The sequence below is a fragment of the Labrus mixtus genome, chromosome 11 (assembly GCF_963584025.1).
Source record: "Labrus mixtus chromosome 11, fLabMix1.1, whole genome shotgun sequence".
Taxonomy (NCBI): domain Eukaryota; kingdom Metazoa; phylum Chordata; class Actinopteri; order Labriformes; family Labridae; genus Labrus; species Labrus mixtus.
This window is the reverse complement of record NC_083622.1, coordinates 3,077,109-3,099,267: the sequence shown is the minus strand read 5'-3', so window position 1 is coordinate 3,099,267 and position 22,159 is coordinate 3,077,109. Positions and strand designations below refer to the sequence as shown.

General features: G+C 40.9%; 4 protein-coding genes across 4 annotated transcripts; 3 read left to right on the top strand and 1 right to left on the bottom strand.

Moving 5' to 3' along the window:
- The first annotated feature begins 92 nt into the window (after nucleotides 1-92).
- LOC132983343 (histone H2A-like) lies at nucleotides 93-573 on the top strand. The gene has a single exon (XM_061049617.1). It carries the CDS (start codon nucleotides 114-116, stop codon nucleotides 495-497), a length of 384 nt encoding a protein of 127 aa, XP_060905600.1. The 5' UTR covers nucleotides 93-113; the 3' UTR covers nucleotides 498-573.
- Nucleotides 574-2,712: 2,139 nt separating this feature from the next.
- On the bottom strand, nucleotides 2,713-3,473 carry LOC132983356 (histone H1-like). The gene has a single exon (XM_061049630.1). It carries the CDS (start codon nucleotides 3,450-3,452, stop codon nucleotides 2,835-2,837), a length of 618 nt encoding a protein of 205 aa, XP_060905613.1. The 5' UTR covers nucleotides 3,453-3,473; the 3' UTR covers nucleotides 2,713-2,834.
- Nucleotides 3,474-9,778: 6,305 nt separating this feature from the next.
- Nucleotides 9,779-13,636, top strand: LOC132983333 (spindle and kinetochore-associated protein 1-like). The gene is made up of 7 exons (XM_061049607.1): nucleotides 9,779-9,908; nucleotides 10,450-10,532; nucleotides 10,619-10,734; nucleotides 10,816-10,910; nucleotides 12,074-12,196; nucleotides 12,282-12,451; nucleotides 12,558-13,636. The coding sequence occupies exons 2-7, from the start codon at nucleotides 10,451-10,453 to the stop codon at nucleotides 12,704-12,706; spliced, it is 735 nt and encodes a 244-aa protein (XP_060905590.1). The 5' UTR covers nucleotides 9,779-9,908; nucleotide 10,450; the 3' UTR covers nucleotides 12,707-13,636.
- A 4,890-nt stretch (nucleotides 13,637-18,526) lies between these two features.
- Nucleotides 18,527-20,326, top strand: LOC132983337 (tubulin beta-4B chain-like). Its single transcript, XM_061049610.1, has 5 exons — nucleotides 18,527-18,631; nucleotides 18,836-19,035; nucleotides 19,137-19,459; nucleotides 19,566-19,910; nucleotides 20,041-20,326. Exons 1-5 carry the CDS (start codon nucleotides 18,571-18,573, stop codon nucleotides 20,186-20,188), a joined length of 1,077 nt encoding a protein of 358 aa, XP_060905593.1. The 5' UTR covers nucleotides 18,527-18,570; the 3' UTR covers nucleotides 20,189-20,326.
- The last annotated feature ends 1,833 nt before the right edge of the window (nucleotides 20,327-22,159 follow it).

Genomic DNA, 22,159 nt, shown 5'->3' with positions numbered 1-22,159 from the left:
CTTTTCTGGTTGGAGGGGCAGAAAAACGCGCGCGCTACGCGGACATAAAGAGGATGAATTGTCTGAATATGTTTCATTTCTCTCAGTACCGACTCTAGAGATCAACCTACACCATGTCAGGAAGAGGCAAAACCGGTGGAAAAGCCAGAGCAAAGGCAAAGACTCGCTCCTCCCGTGCTGGACTCCAGTTCCCAGTCGGTCGTGTTCACAGGCTGCTGCGTAAAGGAAACTATGCCCAGCGTGTTGGTGCCGGAGCCCCCGTCTACCTGGCGGCTGTGCTCGAGTACCTGACCGCTGAGATCCTGGAGTTGGCCGGTAACGCTGCCCGTGACAACAAGAAGACCCGTATCATCCCCCGTCACCTGCAGCTGGCTGTCCGCAACGACGAGGAGCTCAACAAGCTGCTCGGAGGAGTCACCATCGCTCAGGGAGGAGTGCTGCCCAACATCCAGGCTGTTCTCCTGCCCAAGAAGACCGAGAAGGCCTCCAAGAAGTAGAGACCCAATCCTGACTTCAACAAACACAAAGGCTCTTTTAAGAGCCACCACATCACAATTGAAGAGAAAATTCTTAATATAATCGTTGAAGTAGATTATTTACTGTCGATAAAAACCTGCGATAATTGGAGCACTTTATAAAAATAATCTATACATTTAATAAATGCTCCACCACCACATCTAATAATAATTAAGGTAGTTTAATACTTGTGTTTTATACTTACACCTTCAGAAACAGTCATTAACATGAATGAATGTAGGCTACTGTGAATTACACATGATGATTACAGTTACACACGAGTATTTCTCACATTCCGGTGAATCGGGCCTTCATCTTACACATTGTCTTGGATGCATGTCTTAAATGTGAATATGGAGTCCTGACTCAGTGGCAGACTCCTTAATAGAAGTTGTGGTGGCTCTTAATGGAGACCCTGACAGTTATGAACCATGTCTTAATTTAACTGTACCATTATTTTCCATACCATAGTTCTACATGACAGTTCATCACATCCTGTCCTGGATATAAAATGAATCCAAATAAGTTACTTGTCATCATTATCAAGTCGCTGTGGTTCAGTCTACCTTTGGGTCAGCGAAATAAAAAAGTAGCCTTTAATAAAGAGGTCGGATTTATTTGTTATTGTGAGAAAAAGGGAAACATGAGGACATAAGGTGTTGAAATAAATACTCAGTAGTTGTTAAAAGTCGTTTTCACTAAACGTTTTTTGGATGCATACATTTCTTAAACTCTAATATCAGGTTTGTCTATTCATGGAATAGTTGTGGAATATGTCAACCCTTTAGAACCTGATTTGTTTGGAAAGGATTAAGGTGTTATTCATTCTGTGTCCTTAATAATTATTATTATAAATTCTGGTTTCCTTTCCGTTCGAAATAGCTTAGCCTAAAACAAGGATTATATATATATATATATATGACTTACTACAGTCCTGTTGATTTATTTGATTTACTCCTCAAAAAATATAATTTAATATAATAAAGTGGAGAAGAATGAAATTGGGTGGTAAGATTTAAAATGAGAATTATTGAAAAAAGAAAATATCAGATAACTGTTGACAAATACTACAGACGATGTCGAAGTGGAAAGCTGCATTCTTCATGACATAGAGAGAAAGTAGGAGAGCTACACTGATGAGGTTTAATGTCATAGTATATATGCTATGTGCTCTCTATGTGCATTATATATTTAATATAGGACTTACATTGTAACTGGTTGTATCACTGTAATAGTAGGTCAGTTAGATCACAACATGGGACTATGATACAATAATAAACTCAGCTATTTATGTGTTTTAACAGCTTATTTGTAAGTAAATCTGTCTGTGTCCTTAATTACTATTTTTCTTTGCTTGTCTAAATTCTGGTTGTGAAGATGTAGCCTAGCCTGAAATAAGGTTTAGTTCATATTCTGATTCACTACCTTGGACTTCCTATTCATCTTAGTTGCACACATGGATGTGACCACATTCAACATTGAGATGTGATTATAAACATAGATTACATGATTCTAAATAATATCATTGAGGACAGACTCTTTAGTAGAAGTTGTGGGGGCTCTTAAAAGAGCCTTTGATGCATTGAATGCTGGTGTGAATTTACTTCTTGGCCTTCTTGGCTGCAGTCTTCTTTGCTGCTGTTTTCTTAAAATAAATAAGTATTTCTAGTAAGGTGGTCATCATATCATTATAAAATCATCAGAAACAGTTCTGTAAGCAGATTTAATTAAAAAAATCATCATGTGGAGACATATGGAGCACATTCAGCCAACAGACGGTCATTAAACCAAGATGAATTATTCTGTGAGGATGTTTCATTCTGAATTTAACGCTGGCTGAAATTCATTTATATTTTAATGTTCAAGCAGGTCTGGTAAGAGGAAACTGGAAACCACAACAATGGATCAATAATGAACAATTAAATAATTAAATAAGGAAACAACTCAAATAATAAATAATTAAAAGTATCTGTCCTGTTTCCTTTAAACTTTATATCCATGTAAAATTAGCTTCTGCAGAATGTCCTTAACTGTATTCATCTTACTACACTCATTGAGGTGTTTACACAAATACCTACATTATTAAATGATTATAGAAGTATAACTATCCTGTATTTTATAGATAATACTCTGAAAAAGTAATGACAGAATCTAAAAGACTGTGAGAAGTGTAAACACTCAAAGCTGATGTCAACATTCAGAGGTGATTAAAAATATAAATTACATGATTCTAAATAATATCATTGAGGACAGACTCTTTAGTAGAAGTTGTGGGGGCTCTTAAAAGAGCCTTTGATGCATTGAATGCTGGTGTGAATTTACTTCTTGGCCTTCTTGGCTGCAGTCTTCTTTGCTGCTGTTTTCTTAAGTGGAGTTTTCTTGACTGGAGTCTTCTTCACCACTTTCTTGGGAGCAGCCTTCTTGGGACTTGCAGCAGGCTTTTTGGTTACCTTCTTAAGTGGAACTTTCTTGGCTGCTACCTTCTTCGGGGACTTCTTGACTGCTACTTTCTTCACAGGAGTCTTCTTCTTGGGTGTAGCTTTCTTTGCAGCAGGCTTCTTCGCCTTGGCTGGAGCTTTCTTTGCGGCCTTCTTCGCTGCAGGTTTGGCGGCTGCGGGCTCTTTCTTTGCGAGCTTGAAAGACCCGGAGGCACCACTGCCTTTAGTCTGGACCAAAGTTCCCTTTGTTACCAGCTTCACCACGGCGGCGTTGATGCGTTTGTTAGCCTTGACCACATCCACACCTTTAGCGGCCAGTACCTTCTTCACGGCCGATAAGGACACACCTTTGCGCTCTTTGGACTCAGCCACAGCGCTGATGATGAGCGTCGGGAGGGAGGGTCCATCAGACTTCGGCTTCGGCTTGGAAGCCGATTTCTTCTTCGGGGTTTTCACCACCGGGGCTGCTGCTGGTACTGCTGGAGCTTCTTCTGCCATGTTGATCTCTCACTAGACGTGTGGCGTAGACCGACAGGAGGCGGGACTTATAGGGAACATGAGAACCGTAAAGAGTCAACCCACACAGACGCTCTTCCTCCTGTCTGAAATGTGGCGACACTTTGTGTTTTATCTTCAACTTTATGGGGATAAAACTCACACACAGAATCTGTTTAAACGAAAAAAACGTCCCGCATCAGTTAGAAAACCTTCATCTCTTCAGATTCAGCTCATGTTTGTGGACGAGGACTCTTTAATTGCATTACAGCAGGCTTCAAACCTCTATGATACCCGCTCTGTTTGGACAACACGCGGGGATTTTCCGTCACATTTCGGCTCCTAAAGTGTCTAAATGAGACCTGTGAAAGTTTTAAAACGATGATAGTGTAAGCAGAGACATCAGTTATTTAAATAAAACAAACATTAACCTTACACTTTGATGTGTTTAGTTTTAATCGGAGAGTTTTCTGTGGAGGTAAACACACGGAGGCTGTCGGAGACTCAGGAGGTCACACAGACTCACAGATGATGATGTGGGTTTGATCTCCAGGTCAGACCAAATGATAGAATTCATCAAGAGGACACAAAGTTAAAGGTTTATAATAGTACGATGTAATAATCTAACAACATAATGAATCATTCCTGTGCTGATAGAGACTGAATACATCACATCAGTTTGAGTTTGTGTGGAGAGCAGTTTTCTGTCTATAGGTTTAACAATCATCACTGTCCACTGAGTAATAACATCACATTAATTAAATACATTAAATTAATCTCTAATTCTCCTCAGCTGATCTCCTCATTGATCATGGTGGACTCAGAGTTATTCCTCCTCCTCAGGAGGTAAAAATGGATCAATAAGGATTCTACAGATAGACTGTGAGTCATGATTATCTCTGAAGGTGCATAATATGAAACTCATTTAACTTTTATTATGTGAAATATTAAACTATTTTTTTTACAGATATTTTAGATTTTGTTTTTAATTAATTTCTGGGACCCAAAAGTGGATCGCCTGGCCTTTTCAGCTTGCATGAAAAAGAAATTGTGAAATATTCTGTGAAGTGCTTTTTAAAGATGCTTGTTTTGTTCTGTCATGTTTTTTTTCATACCGTCTGAGTTCCAAACAGCTCAAACTTTCCATGTAAGTTTTCTGATTTGTAGAAAAAAATCAGAAACTATAAAGTTGTGTTTTTTCATGAAGTAGTCAGAAAGGGGGGGTCTTGAGGCTAAACCAGGTGAGAACCTGTAAAACTATTAAAGGTGAATTTATATTTGAATGAAGAACATGCTCAGGGATTGGACACATTTAATTCAGCACTTTAATTTGGAAACAGTTCATATAATTCAGTAGAAATAATTTGTGAATACATAGGAAATATATTGAAGCTTTTTATGTAAATACTTGTCTTGTGCTGCTGCAACGCCCGAATTTCCCCTCTGAGGATCAATAAAGTGTTATCCTATCCTATCCTAAAGAATTATAAGTATGTCTCTCTTAACCTTTATAACCATTGCACACAGGACAGATGAAGTCTGTAGATTTGTTCTCAAAAAGATTGGATGTGATACAAATCATTCATGCCATTACTTCATCTCGCCTTGACTTTTGCAACGCCCTGTTCTCCTGCCTCAGTGCAGCCAGACTTAAGACATGTTTTTACACACTTTACTGTGCAAAATAGTTAATATGAACGTTCACATTAAGTCCAACAGTGGGTATACTGGGAAATAAGAGAGATGGGGTAACCTCAAAATAATTCCAACACTTGATTGGATTAGCCTTTCCATCTGTCAAACGGATAATATTTATCAATTGGAAGGTTAGAAAGCCAAATTGTTTTGACATGGACAGCTGTCTTAAAGACTACTTGTAATTAGTATCTATGGAGCGGGCAGTGACCAAAAACATGCTCTGAGCCTTAGCCTGTCTGGATTAAGTATAAGGTTCAGAAAGTAATTGTACAGTTGGATGTTTGTGTTTAACGAGGTTATTATGGATATGTATAGCTACCGGTATGTGCACATGTGTATGAGTATGTAATTAGGTATGTATATTTATATGTATCTCTCTTTTTTTCTCACACAGACCCATTTTGTATCACAATTTGAAACCAATATATACATGGTCAATGAATTTGTTTATTTATGACTTTACATGCAAATGTGTACATGTAGTAGATTGGTATGTATATGGTTCAATTTGTATTCTTTATTATATGTGTTAACATGCAATTAAGAATAGGCACCCCCATCCCCTCCCCTTTTATGTCTATGTCTAAGCCATGTCCTGTTGAAGGTCAGCTGGGCATTCTGATCTGAGGCGTGTCCGATCAGGTCCGATCAGGTCCTCAGTGCATTCCTCACAGGACAAGGCTATCATCATTGTATTTTATTGTTTCTTTCTGCTTTTGGTTGTTATGTTTTTTCTTGTTGCATATGGTTGTCTGTGTGTGTTTTATCCTGCCCTGTCAGAATTTTCATGTGATTTAAGTTTATTTTGTCATGCTATCTTTCTTTTAATCTCTTGTATTTTTTTTTTGTGTTGACTGCTGTTAACTTCCTTCATTGATTGACTGTCTTGTGTATGTTGTCTATGGGAAGCACTTTGTGCCTCTGGCTTGAAAAGTGCTATACAGAGTTAGAATAAATAAAACAAATGTATTTTCATGTGGTTTCAAGCCCTATCTAATGATAACAAAATCTTCTAAGAGACATTGTCAATATTTAATCTTCCTTGTGTTTCTTGAGAGATGCAGATTTCTAGAATCATCTTTCAGGTTAAAAAACTTCAGTAAATCACCAGCACACACCATGAACTCAGGAAGGAACAGTTACTTCCTTATAGAGCGTTTTTAAGTACAGATTTTTTCAGTTCCGATGCATATACTGCATGTATCTAGCTGTAAATCTCAGTCACTAACCACCTACTATCTATTTTCCTGGGAGCTCTTGAGCTCTCTTAGGCTCCTCGAGATCGTTGGTTGACGGCCTGCCAGAACAAACCCCCCCCCCCACCGGATTGTTGATGGACGGCTTACCTGAACAACATAATTTTTATCATAATGAATTGGTTTATTGTTGTTTTGTACATTGTGCTGCCTTCACATACAAACATTTAGCAGCAGCAACAACTTTCAGGTTTTTTAAATTAAATATTTTAAACTGAAGTGTAAGAACTGTACTTTATAATCACATAAAAAGAGCTGCTCAATCTCGTCTGAACGTCGTCATGGAGACGATTTGTGGGCACTAACAGTTCAGTCTGAATGTCTTCAAAGTGAGACTGTTCGAGTTGAGAATGTTTAAAGTGCCAAACCATCTTTCTTGATCTGCACCTTCAGTCCGATATCGATACATAAATTACGTCAATATCGGACCTGATACCAATATTACCTCGGATCTGTCCCATCTCTACATTTTTAATGTAGTGTACCAAAGTAAGAAGAATATTTGTGAAATTATATTAAGTATAAACTTGTGAATGAAACAACACACAGAGTAAAAATCATCTGGATGTTTTGTTACAAAAAGGACAGAAATACATCTCATAGTGAAATATGTTCCGTTTATGGACTTTTCATTTATTTGTCCTAATATAGCATACTTTCTATCCTTCTTTGTGGGGGGAAGTCTTTCCACACATGCTTTTTGTGTGTATCCATAAGATAATTTGATATCCATTACAGTAAGGTCACTTTATTTGTACATGTAGGTAGATTTGTTTACAGTGAGGGAGTCGGCCTCCTTTTACATACAAACCACAGCACAGGACAAAACATGATACAGTGACAACAGTGCTCAAAACTAAAATGAAAAGATCTTAGCAAAAACAAGATAAAGTAACCCATCAGTGAGAATAAGACAAATAAAAACAAGATAACAGTAAGAACCATCAATGAGTAAAACATGGTGAGTAAAAACTAGATACAAATTAGCCATCAGTGAAAACGTGCAGATAAGAGATCAATAAATAAACCTCCAAAAGAAGATCACTACTGCATTATGTCCTGTTCATCTCACTGATGGCTGCTGGGACAAAGCTGTTCTTGTATCTCTTCATTTTGCAGGGTGGTACTTGATATCAACGCCCTGACGGAAGGAGCTGAAATTCAACATTTAAAGGATGGGAGTCATCTTTTCAAACAGAGCCTGATATCCTCTGTAACTGTCTGATGTACAGGGATTCCCGGTGAAGCTGTGACTCTCTAATCTTAAACTGTAACCCATATTTGAATGAAAATCTGAAAGGAATACAATACAATAATAATACAAAATTTGTGAATATGTAGAAATGTGCTCCTATTCTTGTCTTTTTATTCATGTGAATAGGTCTACACGTCTCTTTTCCTCATGTCTTTAGAGGAGAAAAAACATCAGTAGCTAATCTTTATCGCAAACAACAAAAATCTGGAATGAATTTGCTGCTCTGTTGTTGCAGAAACTCACATAAAGGCAACGTTTTGAGTTATTTGTAGTTTTATGACTTTTCCCTGCTCTCTCAGAATATTTATTATATGAATTTGTGTTGATGTTGTGCTTTTGAGAATAATGTGTCCCTTATTTTATTCAGTGGTTTTCTCTGTTTCAACATTCAGTCGTCATTTACTGAAAGAAACTGTTAGAGCTTCCTGTCCTCCTCTCCTGGATGTTTTTAAGGACCTTCGCTGTCCGAGGTGCTGAAATGATCCCTGCTGCAGCATGTTGTGTCGGTTGTTTAGAAACTATGGAAGCGATTAGTGATCAGAATTCAAATGATAAAGCTAATTTGAAAATTCAAATGCATTAACAGAAATGCTTTTTCATTTTCAGAATATGAGTGTATTATTTGACTCAAAAATAAAATTATGATTAATTTATCTAATTTGAATTTTAGTTTTCAACTTCAAAAATGCACATTCTTTGACTAAATTAAAATGAGGAAGAAAATGACATTTGCTTTATCATTTTCAAAAAATGCTCCGCTAAATTTGTATCATAATTCAAATGAAAAAGCTCATTTTAAAATGAAAATACAGTAACAGAAACATGTTTTAATTTTCAGATTATAGGTGCATTATTTGACCTATATTTAAAATGAATATTCAGTCATCCAGTTTGCATTATACTTTTACTCTCTATGTATGCATATTGTATGACATCATTCAAATGAAAACGAAAAGGTCTTTTGCTTTTCGTTTTCAAACTTGCCGTGCTAAAAAGTGATCATAATTCAAACCAACTCAAAAACGAATTGGCAAAGTGGACGACGCAGGAAAGTGACGTCAGACTCCAGCTCCCAGGCAGGCGAACGTAATGTTTACAGTCTATGAGGCGAGCGGGCAGAACGCGCAGTACGATGGGTGGTGGGGTGAATCTTTAATGCTGGTACAAGCTCCAAACTAGTTGTTGCCCTGATTTTGATTCAATTTTAGCCTTGTAGTTGATTATTCTTTTAATAACTACAAAACAATCTCTGAAAGGGAGAGAGAGCTCATACAGTCGGTCGAGAGGGAGAGAGGATGAGAGACACTTTGTGCACAGAGCTGGAGAGATTATTTGAAACAGAAAATTCAATCGATAGTCTTTTTTAATCTTTTTTAATGTAACTAAGTTAAGCAGAGAAGAGAGTGATCTATAATCTATCAATAAACCGGTCTTAGGACACGTCTGTGTGAATTTCACAGCGTGCAGATGCTGAGTGACTCTCACGGTCAGAGATAGTGGGCATGAAATATATAAATATATAATTAATTAAATCATTAAATGTGTCATCAATTATTTAATATTGGAAATAAATCAACAAATATATAAATAAATATACAATTATTTAATTAATTAAATGCATGTGTTATTAAATAATTAAATAATTATTTAAATGTGTCATTAATTATTTAAAATTGGTAATATATAAATAAATAAATAAATAATTTATGAAATACATAAATAATAAAATAAATGTTTAAATAATTAATTAAAATGTCCATTCATTCTATGTAAAAACGCATCTATTTATTCCACTATTTCATGTTTCCTGCTCCAGCAGTGCATCATGAAATAATTTTATCTGTCATCCTCTCCCATCAAACTCAGTGGGCTGATCGAGTCACAAACCATTGCTTTGGTCTGCAGGGTTGCCAGACTAGGCGGTTTCCCGCCAAACAAACAATTATAATTAATTATTTCCAATATTAAATAATTGATGACACATTTAATTATTTAATTAATTATATATTTATATATTTCATTTTGGCACTTTTAGTCCTCCACAGTAAAGCAGTGCTGGCAATGTTGTAAATACAGGAAACCTAACTCTGCGGAGGCTGGTCCTTGAAGGCAGCAGAGACAACACGCATGCGCAGCTATTGCGTGACGGTTCCCATTTGAAATTAAACCGGGAGCTAACGGAGGAGCTAACGGGGGGACATCAGCTTGTGTTGAGAGAGCTTCATCAAACCCGGCCAGGCTTTTATCCAGGTAAACTCACCTGCTTCTGTTTGTACGTCTCATGATGTCACTGAACCGTTGGTAGTAGCTCCGAGCTAACGTTAGCATCAGCTGTTTGTTTACATGCTAACTCGTGCTAACAGCTGCTCCTCCAGTGTCGGTGTTATGCTGTTTACTTGTGTACAGAATCACTACATGTATAGGTATAAATGATCATATCTGACCATCAGCATGTTTACATCTCTGTAACAGTTAATAATCTTTGTAATGTGTTCAGAATGTTTCTGTGATGAATCTGTTGTTATTGCAAAGTACGTTTACACATCGGAGGAATCTGACTATGAACAAAGGACTAAAGTAAAGATAGTAAGAAGCTATAAAACAGCAGAGCTTCAATAGAAATAATTAAAAGATATATAATTGAATATAAAAGTATAAAAACACAATGTGCAATGGAGGAGCTGTGCCTGGATGTGCAGGGAAAATATCTTCCAGAATAAATCTGAATGGAAATCTAAAATATTCAGTCCAGTGTGCGTAAATGTAACCCATAAAATCTGTGTTTGAGCAGGATGAGTGATCTGGAGGAGATCAGCGGACATGTCCATGACAGGATTTCATCGTTAAGACACCTGTTGGACCTGTCCCTCGTCGGTACGACGCGCTCTCTCTTTGTTGTTTTATTTGAAAACCGCTTGATTTATGAACGTAAAGTTGGGTTTTTCTCTTTGTATTAAAAGCTCTTCCTCAGAATAAGATGAAGAAGCTGGGACAGGAGCTGTTTGCTCTGCAGACACTTCTGGAGGAGTTTGACAAATGTGTCGACAATCAGAGAGAGCGACTCAACGACCTGAAGGTAACCTGGAGCCTCTGCGCAGGTGAGTTTTCTGACATGTTTCCAAATGGCCTCCGACATTCAGTATTTGTTGTGTTTCAGGAGCTGGAGGAGTCGTTCCAGAAGGATCTGGAGGACGTCAGTCACATGAAGGACAACGTACCTGCTCACATGCCGAAGAGAGAAGCCGCGACACAGTGAGAGTTGATCTTTTCTAGAAACACAAGTGTTAGGTGGGGGTTGTTTCTGTTGTATAAATCCAATGAAGAAATCGTGAAACAGACTGGAGATTATAACGCCATTTAATCGGCCGAGGTCAGACAACTTCATCAAACAAGCATGCTTACAAATCACTTGACTGACAAAGTGCTGACTAAGTAACAGTGTTCACAGTGCTGCTTATATTCTGTTAAAAAGGTGCAACCCGCAAATTCCTTTCTATTTGGGTGCATCACCATAAACAATGAAGATGACATGACACTGATTTGTATACGTATCAGATGTAGACTCTCTGTCTAGTAAACAGTTGCTGACAACATATAGTTGGCTCCTATCCATATATGGATCTGCTACTACTTAGGTGCTTCACCCATATACGATTACAGCTTCAGACACCCATCAGTAGGAGTGTTAGACAGGTGGTAGACAGACTTGAATAATACATTTCACAAAGTTACCAAGATGAATGAATTTCATGAAAATTCGTACTAACAATAAGGCTTTTATACTTTGAAATAAAATAATATTTCCAATATAGCAGCGTGTTAATAATATCCCCTAAGCGTGTGACCATACTGGAGGAAGATTAGTCCTCAGTGAACATCAGAAAGACACGGTGAATATGTCTACATGAGGTACACTGATCTCCAGACACAGCGACGGGATGTGTTTCAGTCTGTATCTGAATCAATCCAGCTCTCTGTTGCATGAGAGCGTGTGAGTGTGTGTCCTGTTAGTTTGAATGTATCAGTGAATGCTCTGATGTTAAACACTGGAGTGAGAGTGAGTGAGTGAGTGAGAGAGAGTGAGAGAGAGAGAGCGAGTGAGAGAGAGTGAGTGAGTGAGTGAGAGTGAGTGAGAGAGAGTGAGTGAGAGTGAGTGAGAGAGAGTGTGAGAGAGAGACAGTGAGTGAGTGAGAGAGAGTGAGAGAGAGAGAGTGTGAGTGAGAGAGTGAGTGAGAGAGAGAGAGAGAGAGAGTGTGAGTGAGAGAGAGAGAGAGAGAGATAACCTCAATGGTCAACATCTGTCCATCTTTCTAATGCGTCCTCTTCATACCTGGAACACACTGCTCCACTGACTCCACACAGTGGTCTCAGCTGTGCATCAGTGACGCTCTGTCTTCTGTCCTGTGTCCTCTCAGAGGAGGTGAGTCTGTGATGAAGCAGAGTGAGACGCTGCAGCAGGAACACGTGAAGAAGAGCAGCAGGAGCTTCATCAGAGAGATGGACTTCATCACTGTCTCAGAGTTTGACAGCATCCCTCAGTAAGGATCAGCTGTCATTCACACGCCGCTTCCTGTTCACTCATCTGTGTTTGTAATGAAGTGTGTGTGTGTGTGTGTGTTTCAGGTACATGAGAGGACGTGTGTCGTACGAGCAGTTGAATGCTGCAGTGCAGAGCATCAACACTTCTGTTACAGCAAAGTACAAAATCCTCCATCAGTCTGTGAAGAGTCTCAACAATCATTCCCGTAAACTGCAGCAGCGCTTCAAGGAGCAGGAGAGCAAAGACACTAGAGGTGATCTGATGCTGCACACCACATCAACACACACACACAGTGTGTAAGTAACATGTAGCGCCCCCTGCTGGCTGCTGCCTCACTGTGGTGTCCACGTGTGTTTCAGGTCACTTCTTCGTGGTGGAGGACGACTTCAGAGAGTTCACTCAGATGAAGATGGACAAACGGTTTCAGGGGATTCTGAGCATGTTGAGACACTGTCAGCGCCTGAAGGAGCTCCGAGGTGGGGGTCTGACCAGATACCTGCTGCTGTGATGGGGGGCGGGGGGGTCTGACCTGATACCTGCTGGTCCGATGAGGACACACTCAGGGGTCTGATGGAGCTCAGCTCTAAACATGTGAAATGAGTTTCCTCCCTGAATGAAGATTTGCCTCATTAGAAGGACAACACAGAGACGGCAACAACACTCAAATCATCGTCATGGTAACGGTTCAAGAGCCACTTGTTGATTTAACCCCTGGTTATATTAATAATAGTCATGTCAGTCATATTTACAGAGCTTTTATTTTGAAGGCATTTATCCCTTTGAGTGTGTGTTTTATGAATCAGACGGCGTCTTGTTGACTCATTTGCAAGTTTAGAAAGTGTCGAAGCTGCACAATCTTTTAGTGAATCAGACCCTGAGACAGAACCAGCAGAGCATCAGGAGCAGGAAACCATCAGAATGAGAATATATTTGTTTAAGTCATTTCAATTAACGAGGATCATGTGAGCTTCAAAATAAAACGTGTGCTGATTACAGCTTACTCACTCAGAGTAAATTCCTCCCCTGTTCTTCATTAACATGAATGTTATTTTAAATGCAAATGTCAGGTTTCTGTCCCCGCCCATCATCACACTGACCCCGCCCATCATCACACTGACCCCTTCCATTGTCACACTGACCCCGCCCATCATCACACTGACCCCGCCCATCATCACACTGTCCCCTCCCATCATCACATTGACCCTGCCCATCATCACGGTCCCAGGGTCTGTCACCTTCACCTGTGTCAGAGCCCCTAAGCACTCTGCCCGTCCACTGGCTCAGATTGATCTCTATACACATATATATATGTGTATATGTATGTATGTATCTTTAAATCCTTGTATGCTGAGAAAAGTAAATGACTTAATTGGATGTGAGAAATGCTCTAATCTGTTTCAAAATAAAAGGACGGAGTGATTTCTCCGTCTGGATTGAATGAGTTGTTTCATGATTCTGAACTAAGAAACCAGTGATCCTTCGTTAGTTTGATGAATCTTCTTACATTCAGACATTCTCTTCTCATTTGTCTCACCACATCAAAGCTGACTTTCTCCTGATAACCGTCTCCATACGGTGAGGAAACAGCCCAAACGTCTCGTATAACGTGTAAATACATGAAGTCAAATGTGTGGAGGAATGTCCTTTTAGGGCTTCTGTCGTCACTGGTTGGAGATTACGATTAAAAACATGCATTTACTAGTAATTATTAATAAGCACATAAACGTGTCAGACCCCCCGTGACCAGGGCCAAAATGCTAAGAGATGCTTTAGATGTATATTTGAAGTATGTATTAATATTATATTATACAACATATATATACTGTATATATAATGCAAAGCAGACTGTCCCACACACACACACACACACACACTCTTCAGGTCAGGTGTCTGGTTCTGGACTGAACTGGATCAGAAGTTAATTTGTTTATAAAAAGTTTGTACACATGGAATTAGTTCTAATAATTTCAGATATACTTCTGCTTTTACCAGCAGAGGGCGTCCTCTCCATGGGTTGTTGCAGACTCTCCTGAAACGCTCTGAAACATGATTAAAGGAGCAGCACGCCTCATGATAGGAATTAATACACTGAGAGATCAGGGTAACACTTTAAAGTCCCTGTAAACCAAAAAATAAAAATGTATTTTAGTTTTTTATACAAAAGAAGAATGTATTATTAACCACCAGGCCAAATTTCAGCAACGAAAAACACTTTTAAGTTTATAAAATTAAGCTTCAAAATCATGAAAAATGTAGCTGTTCTCTCTCCTCTGGGATGCTGTGGGCGTGTCCATAGAATGCGCCGAAGCCACGCCCCCTCGTGGAGAGACGTTCTCTTCTCAACTGTCAAAAATGTAAATGTCCTGACATATAAGGGAAAACTAGTGTTCCATTTACAGCCTTCTGTTGTACCTGTTTTTTAATTTACACAATAAAGGTAAAATAACCCCACCATTATCAATATCACCTAGCTAATAAAAGAAAAGGTCTATTGTCAGTTTTATCTACATACCTGCAGGTCCTCATGCTTGATGTGTGAACCGTTGATTTTCATAATTACAACACACAAGCTATGCAACCGGATATACTCAGTAGTATAGAGATTAATGTATATACTGTAGTTTAACACAAAATAATTACGATATCATAGTCACTGTTAACTAAACCATATTTGAACAGGTGCACCTGTGGAGAGTGCAGGATGATGCACAGAGAGGTGGAAAGTGTGTGCTGTAAGCAGCTTAACGCCGTATGTAAAGACAATTTCTATGTATATATATATATATAGTTTCCTTATACAAAATGATCATTCAAAGTATGAATACACAAGATTAATACTGGATCGTCAGAACTGAAACACCTTCTAACACATACTCCAACAGGTTCAGAATAAATGTCTGGAGCTTCCAGAGCCACACTGACTCTTCATCCAGGCCTTGAGCCTGTGTGCCTGAACCCCTACTCCCTGCAGAATGCTCTGAACATTTATCAGACAGACTATGGACCACTGGAGATGAAGGAGAGAGCTGTGTAAGTCTGAAGAAAACATTTTTATTTAGGAATGTCAAAATAACAGTTATGTTAGTCAAATTGAATGCATTTCTTAAAAATAAGCTGAGAGTTTTAGGAAACACAGAGTTGGTTTAGTGTTAGTTTAACTCAGGTTTGGTATTGTCAGGATCAATGCACAGCCAAACAATTAGAATGTAAAGTGTCTCTGAGCTATAAATAAAAAGCCTGCACTCATGTGGTGCCTACAGACAAATGTAAATAATCCAAAATAATGTTTTACATTCACAAAAGTTCTAGACAGTACAAACACAAGTTAGTGAACATCCAAAAATGACTAGAGAATATACTCAGTAGAGAGCAGTCATTCACCAAGGGCAAACAAATCAGAAAAAAGCAAACAAAGAAAGTGATGGTGTCAACATGTTCAGAAATACTGGGGAGGTAGGTGGTGTCTTTAGGATCTGCAAAGTTGGAACTGTTGTAACGGAAACTCCAAGAGAGGGCGTTTTGTAGGTGGGCTGTCAGGTGATGCAGTTTTCCACTTGAGTGGAGTAGATGAGAAGAGTGGAAGAACTTGGGATGCTGTGCTTCCCACAGCAACGCTCCTGTTGGTCACTGTAGCTTGAAAACCTGGAGAATACATGTGCAAATAACAATACAATTGTTTGTGTGCACTGTATACAGAGTTGCAGCTATGAAGTTAGAAAATAAATCTTAACATTTTTAGCAGCACTTTGACCATCAGTGTTGCAAGATTTTGTACAGCCCGTATGGTCTTCTCTCTTGCATGAAAACATTAATAAACTGTATGTCAGTAAAATGTGTAAAATACTGTATTTATTCAGTCACATTTTTTTTAGGTTTTTACCACAGCAGAAACATCAGCATGGTGCTCATAAAATAACTGTGACAGACTCAACATGATGAATCTTTGAAGAATATAATTTAAGCAGTGTTTTCTTTGATGTACATATAGCGCATATCTAGAAAGTTTGCCTTAACGTCATAGACATTCACAAAGAACAAATAAGACCTTTATATCTCAACATACCTGTAGTTTTTCTGTTGCCTAGTGTTCTCCAAGACAATTGTGTGGCCCCTGTCCTCTCTGGTGACTTTCTGTGTGTTGTCTCACTGGCACCCCGTCTCTCTTGTTGTTGGAGGAGACTATGTGAAAACGGATAATAGTTTAATTTACTTGCTAATGAAATATACTGTTACTGATAATACTGACACGTATAATAATCTCTAAACTGCAGTAAAATAACAGCCAGAAGCGCCGTTTCAAGCCGTCTCTGTCTGGTTATTTAGACACAGAAGGCATCATTTACAACATCAACAATAGCCATGCTACTAGCGGAGATCTAGAAAAAACCCCGGCTGTTGCAACGCGGTCATTTATGTAGATCTTCCCCCAAAATAACCTGTTGATATGACCAATTATTATTATTATTATCTTACACACAGATGAAAGTTCTCTATCATATTTGATTGGAGCTGGATGCTAACTTTAATCTTACACCACATATTCCCTCTCTCTCTCCCAACAAAGAAATGTGAGGCATCCCTTCACCTAATAATCATGAACTTGACCACATTAGATATGAAAATCATGCTAGGCTACACAATAAAATCACATTATATTATTTCACTTGCCAACAAAAACTTTGATATAGATTAACTATTAACATACAGCAAAAAAGGGAAACTTACACTGACATGCAGGCATCCACTGTCCGTGAAGGAGCCAGGTGTCTGCGAGGTGGGCAGGTGACGGTCAGGGGGGGAGAGACAGACGTTTCGGGACCACTAACCAGCCAAAGGCGGTTAACCAAAAACCCCATTAGTCTCTGGTGAAAGTTGACAAAACCTTCGGGGAAAAGTGGGCACTGCAGAGGCGGGTGATATTAGTGAACACCTGCTATCCATCGTGGTACCGCTTCACAAAGCTGATCCACCTGTTCTTCATCTCTTCATCCGGGGAATTTGAACAAACAGACCGAGCTGTCCCTGACATCCAGGGAAGATACACTTGCTGCCGAGGGCATAGCTAGCTAGAAGACGCTACAGCGCTGTGTTTTTATATCGCTTAGCATGGAACGTTGAGATGAAAGGCCATTCTACGTAACAACGACCCGACTTAGCTCCGCACATTAAAACCTACCAGTTAGTCCGTTGCTGAGTGATAGCAGTCACAGTGTTGCCTGTTTCAGTCGTCAAGGTTAATTTTCAATTAAAAAAAATGAGGGAAATCGTACATCTGCAGGCCGGCCAGTGTGGAAATCAGATCGGAGCAAAGGTACGAATATGTGTGTTTTGAAACATAACTTTGTAACGATCTGTGAAAAAGCGCACATTTTAAAACTGGTTTTGGCGGGCCACTCGTTGAGCTTACTTAGCTTCAAAGCTAATGTTAGCATAGCGGCCCACCAATGCGTTGTTGGGTTTTGCAATATTGTGACTTAATCATATTCCTTTATTTTTTTCCAGTTCTGGGAGGTGATAAGTGACGAACATGGAATCGACCCAACTGGTTCATACCACGGGGACAGCGACCTGCAGCTGGAGCGGATCAACGTGTATTACAACGAAGCATCAGGTTAACCCCACTTTGTTCAATCTGTCGGTCTATATAGTAAGATTATCTCATGTCTACGGAAGGTAATTCATACTAACCACAAGGCTCGATAGTACCGTATCCACCCAGCAGGGGGATTCTTATCCTGCTGGACTCCATTGAAAAGTGTTTCACACATACTCCGTGCGCGCCGCGGTCTGTCAGCGCAGCGGAGCTCACCCATGACACATCACAGGAGAACTACAAGATACCGCGGGAATAAAGAGAAAAACATGCAAACAACATGTTGCTTTGTCTCTCTGAAGATGCATTGTTGTTAATTCGGTTCCTGTTTTGACGTAATGTTGATAAAGTGATGAAAAATACGATCGCGAGTCCGTATATTGTGTTTTATTTTGAAATTGACCGGATGCTCTGTGCGTTTCCTCGTCTGACTTCCTGTCCGGGCTGTTATATTCTGTACAGCTTGACGCGTGCCTGCAGCGTACTCCGGCGAAAATAGACTCGCTGCGTATTTGAAACGGAGCAGAGCGCAGTGCCGTCGGTGGCACGCGCCGGAGACGGACCGCAGCGCGCCCTGTGTGAACACAATGATTGACTAGTGTTACGGCCAGCTCGTGTAGGCCCTAACATGGAAGTGGAAGCTAAGTACAACGTAGTGCGCGGCGCTGACGGACCGTACTGTACTTAGCTGTTAGTACAGTACGCTCTGCTCCGTTTCAAATACTCAGCGTGGCAGGTTTGTCCCACGTGCAGTGCTGGTGGATTTGGAGCCAGGCACGATGGACTCTGCGAGGTCTGGTCCCTTTGGCCAGATCTTTAGACCAGACAATTTCGTCTTTGGTGAGAATGAAATGTGTTGTAACTTGGGTTGATGACATTCCCATAGTGTGATAGCTGAAAGTCATTTTCCACAGCTCAACTTTCAATATATTCAAAACAGAATACCAGTTATTTGTGTGATGGAGTCATATTTCCAATAGAATCAGATCCAGGAAGTGTTGACTCTACAGCTGTGATTAATCTCTGTATTTGCATGTCACACAGGCCAGAGCGGAGCAGGTAATAACTGGGCTAAAGGTCACTACACCGAGGGAGCGGAGCTGGTGGACTCGGTCCTGGATGTGGTGAGGAAGGAGTGGGGTGGAGGCACCGGCTCTGGTATGGGCACGCTGCTCATCAGCAAGATCCGAGAGGAGTATCCAGATCGCATCATGAACACATTCAGTGCGGTGCCCTCACCCAAGGTTCATAACATAAAAATCATGTCATTAAAATTCTATCTCATGCCCCTCTTGTCTTTATTTCTTACCTTCATCTCTTTTTGCTTTTCTCTCTCACATTTCAGGTGTCAGACACAGTCGTTGAACCGTACAAAGCAACCCTCTCCGTCCACCAGCTGGTCGAGAACACAGATGAGACCTTCTGCATTGATAATGAGGCTCTGTATGACATCTGCTTCCGCACACTGAAGCTCGCCACACCCACATACGGTGACCTCAACCACCTGGTCTCAGCCACCATGAGTGGGGTGACCACCTGCCTGCGCTTCCCCGGGCAGCTCAACGCCGATTTGAGGAAATTGGCCGTGAACATGGTGCGCTTTCCCAGGCTGCACTTCTTCATGCCGGGCTTTGCCCCCCAGACCAGCCGCGGCAGCCAGCAGTACAGGTAGAGAGGCACAAGCATGCTTTTTACACACTTAATCAAACCCTCACTTTGTTGTTTCAAATGCATGTGACATGAATCTTAACTCCATTATCTTGTCTTTTTCCAGGTCACTGACCGTTCCTGAACTCACCCAGCAGATGTTTGATGTCAAGAACATGATGGCAGCTTGTGACCCACGCCAGGGGCGCTACCTCACAGTCGCCGCCATCTTCCGAGGCCGCATGTCAATGAAGGAGGTAAATGAGCAGATGCTTAATGTTCAGAACAACATCAGCAGCTACTTTGTGGAATGGATCCCCAACAACGTCAAGACCGCCGTCTGTGACATCCCTCCCTGCGGTCTCAAGATGGCCGCCACCTTCATTGGCAACACCACAGCCATCCAGGAGCTGTTCAAATGCATCTCGGAGCAGTTTACTGCTATGTTCCGCCGCAAGGCCTTCCTCCACTGGTAAGTAAAAGAAGATTGTTTTATCAGGACAGTGAAATGATGTCCCTGTGTTTGTGCAGGACTTCTCATTGTACCTCTAGACTCAAACGAGTTTGTCACAACACATCTGAGTGAATGTTTCTTGTTTCAGGTACACTGGCGAGGGGATGGATGAGATGGAATTCACTGAGGCTGAGAGCAACATGAATGATCTGGTGTCCGAGTACCAACAATATCAGGACGCCACTGCTGAGGAAGAGGGAGAGTTTGAGGAGGAGGGAGAAGAGGACTTGGCCTAGACAGTACCATAACCCCTGTCTTCCTATGCAACAGTTAGTGCTGGGAAATGGCATTTTTCCAGTGGAGTGTCATCAAATATGTCCATTTATACATTTGAATACTTATCCAGCCTTAGCCGGAGTGTAAATAGGTCCTCAAAGTTTGTTTTTTAAACGTTGTCTGTTCTATTTTCACACTTTGTTGTTTTTTTTGCTGTCAGGAGTTCTCTTCTACTTTCCTGCGCACTCCACCAGGGGAATTGCTTCTTCGGCTGCCCTGCATGGGGGTGTGATGGTTGAAGAAATCTGCACTGCAGCTTCATGGTCTTCCCCGTGCTCCTTCGTGCGTTTTTACTTACGTGATGTCTCCTGTTTTTCTGTGTCTCACTCTGTGCTCAGCACCCTGTCTGTATAGAGTGAGGCTTATCTGCTATCTCCTGCTATGGGCAGTTGAGAGCAACATTGTGGGGTGTATTTGTGCTTGTGGTAACTTCCGGACCCAGTGTGGCATAGACTACATCCTGCTTCGCCTCTAACCCAATAGCAATAGCCTTAGAGGGAAAAGCCTATATGACATAGAACGATAGTTACATACTGTAACTCCAGATTCTATGAGTATAGGCGCAGCCCTCTAAGATGTGGGCCCCATTGACTCTGGGTATGACTGAAGAAAAGCCGTTTTTTGGGGGGGGAACAGAACACACGGTCTCAGCCGCATATATACCTGGGGGTGGACCGTGGGTGGGGCCCACCTCGTGGGTGGCCATGGACTACAATTCTTTCAGTGCTGCGCAGGTGAGCGAGGGATAAACCCAATAGCGATAGCCATAGAGCGTTGCGCCTATACTCAGAATCTGGAGTTACAGTATGTAACTATCGTTCTTGTGTTTTATCCTGCCTCTGTGTGTTTCCCTCCAGTGTGATTGCCCTCATTGTCTTCACCTGTGTCATTAGTCTCACCTGTGTCTGATTACCCCTGTATCTATTTAGTCTCTGTGTTTCTTCCCATCTGTGTCAGATTATTGTATGTTAATTAGTCTACGTCAGTGTTTCTCAGTATTTTGACCCTTTTTTGGGATTTTTCAGTTTGGACATTTGGAAGTTTTGCTTTGTCTTTTGTGTTAATTAAATTGACTTTGGAGTTTCTGCAATTGGGTCCACCTCCCTTGTTTTCTCACAAGCATATCATGTCGACAATTCGTGTTGGCCCCGACTGTCGCACAGGGTACATCATGCCCCCTCAGTTCTGCCTTGGGCCGGAACACGCCAGCCTGGCTCTCACATCAAGAGCAACGTGCAGCTTCTTCTCGTGCATTCACCGTGCTGAGCATCAGCGGATAGTGATAGACGGACCTCATCTCTGGACGTGATTCTTTACGTACTACGTACTAACCGCTTAGCAGTTAGCTTTATTTACAATGGCTTCTTTTTCTGTCTCTCCCTCTCCTGCTCTCACCTGCTCTACATGTCAGATGTTAAGTTACTCCTCGTCCTCCTTTAGTGATAATGATACATGTAAAAAATGTAGTTTATTTTTAGCTTTGGAGGCAAGGGTGTCTGAGTTGGAGAGACGGCTCCGCACCATTGAGTCAGAGTCATCGTATGCAGCAGTAGTTAGCCAGCCACCTGTAGCCCGTGCGGGCCGACACAGCTTGGCTTCCCCCCCGGTAGCTCCCGAGCAGCCGGGAGGCAGTGGCTGGGTTACTGTCCGAGGGAAGCATAGTCGAAAATCGAAGCACACGGTTCCCCACCAACCACTTCACATTTCAAACAAATTTTCCCCACTCAGCGACACACCCGCTGAGAATAAAACTCTGATTATTGGAGACTCCATAGTCCGAAACGTGAAGCTAGCGAAGTCAGCGGCATAGTTAGGTGTATACCCGGGGCCAGAGCGGGCGACATCGCATCTCATTTAAAGTTGCTGACAAAGACTAAAGGTAGATTTGATACAATCGTAATTCATGTCAGCACTAATGACTCCCGACTACG

Excerpts from the sequence above, each read along its gene's own strand:
- LOC132983343 (XM_061049617.1), top strand. The coding sequence starts at position 114 with ATGTCAGGAAGAGGCAAAACCGGTGGAAAAGCCAGAGCAAAGGCAAAG.
- LOC132983356 (XM_061049630.1), bottom strand. The coding sequence starts at position 3,452 with ATGGCAGAAGAAGCTCCAGCAGTACCAGCAGCAGCCCCGGTGGTGAAA.
- LOC132983333 (XM_061049607.1), top strand. The coding sequence starts at position 10,451 with ATGAGTGATCTGGAGGAGATCAGCGGACATGTCCATGACAGGATTTCA. Across the intron at positions 10,533-10,618 it reads GTTGGACCTGTCCCTCGTCG|CTCTTCCTCAGAATAAGATG; the intron begins GTACGACGCGCT and ends TTGTATTAAAAG. Across the intron at positions 12,452-12,557 it reads GGAGAGCAAAGACACTAGAG|GTCACTTCTTCGTGGTGGAG; the intron begins GTGATCTGATGC and ends CGTGTGTTTCAG.
- LOC132983337 (XM_061049610.1), top strand. The coding sequence starts at position 18,571 with ATGGACTCTGCGAGGTCTGGTCCCTTTGGCCAGATCTTTAGACCAGAC. Across the intron at positions 19,036-19,136 it reads GTGCGGTGCCCTCACCCAAG|GTGTCAGACACAGTCGTTGA; the intron begins GTTCATAACATA and ends CTCACATTTCAG. Across the intron at positions 19,911-20,040 it reads CGCAAGGCCTTCCTCCACTG|GTACACTGGCGAGGGGATGG; the intron begins GTAAGTAAAAGA and ends TTCTTGTTTCAG.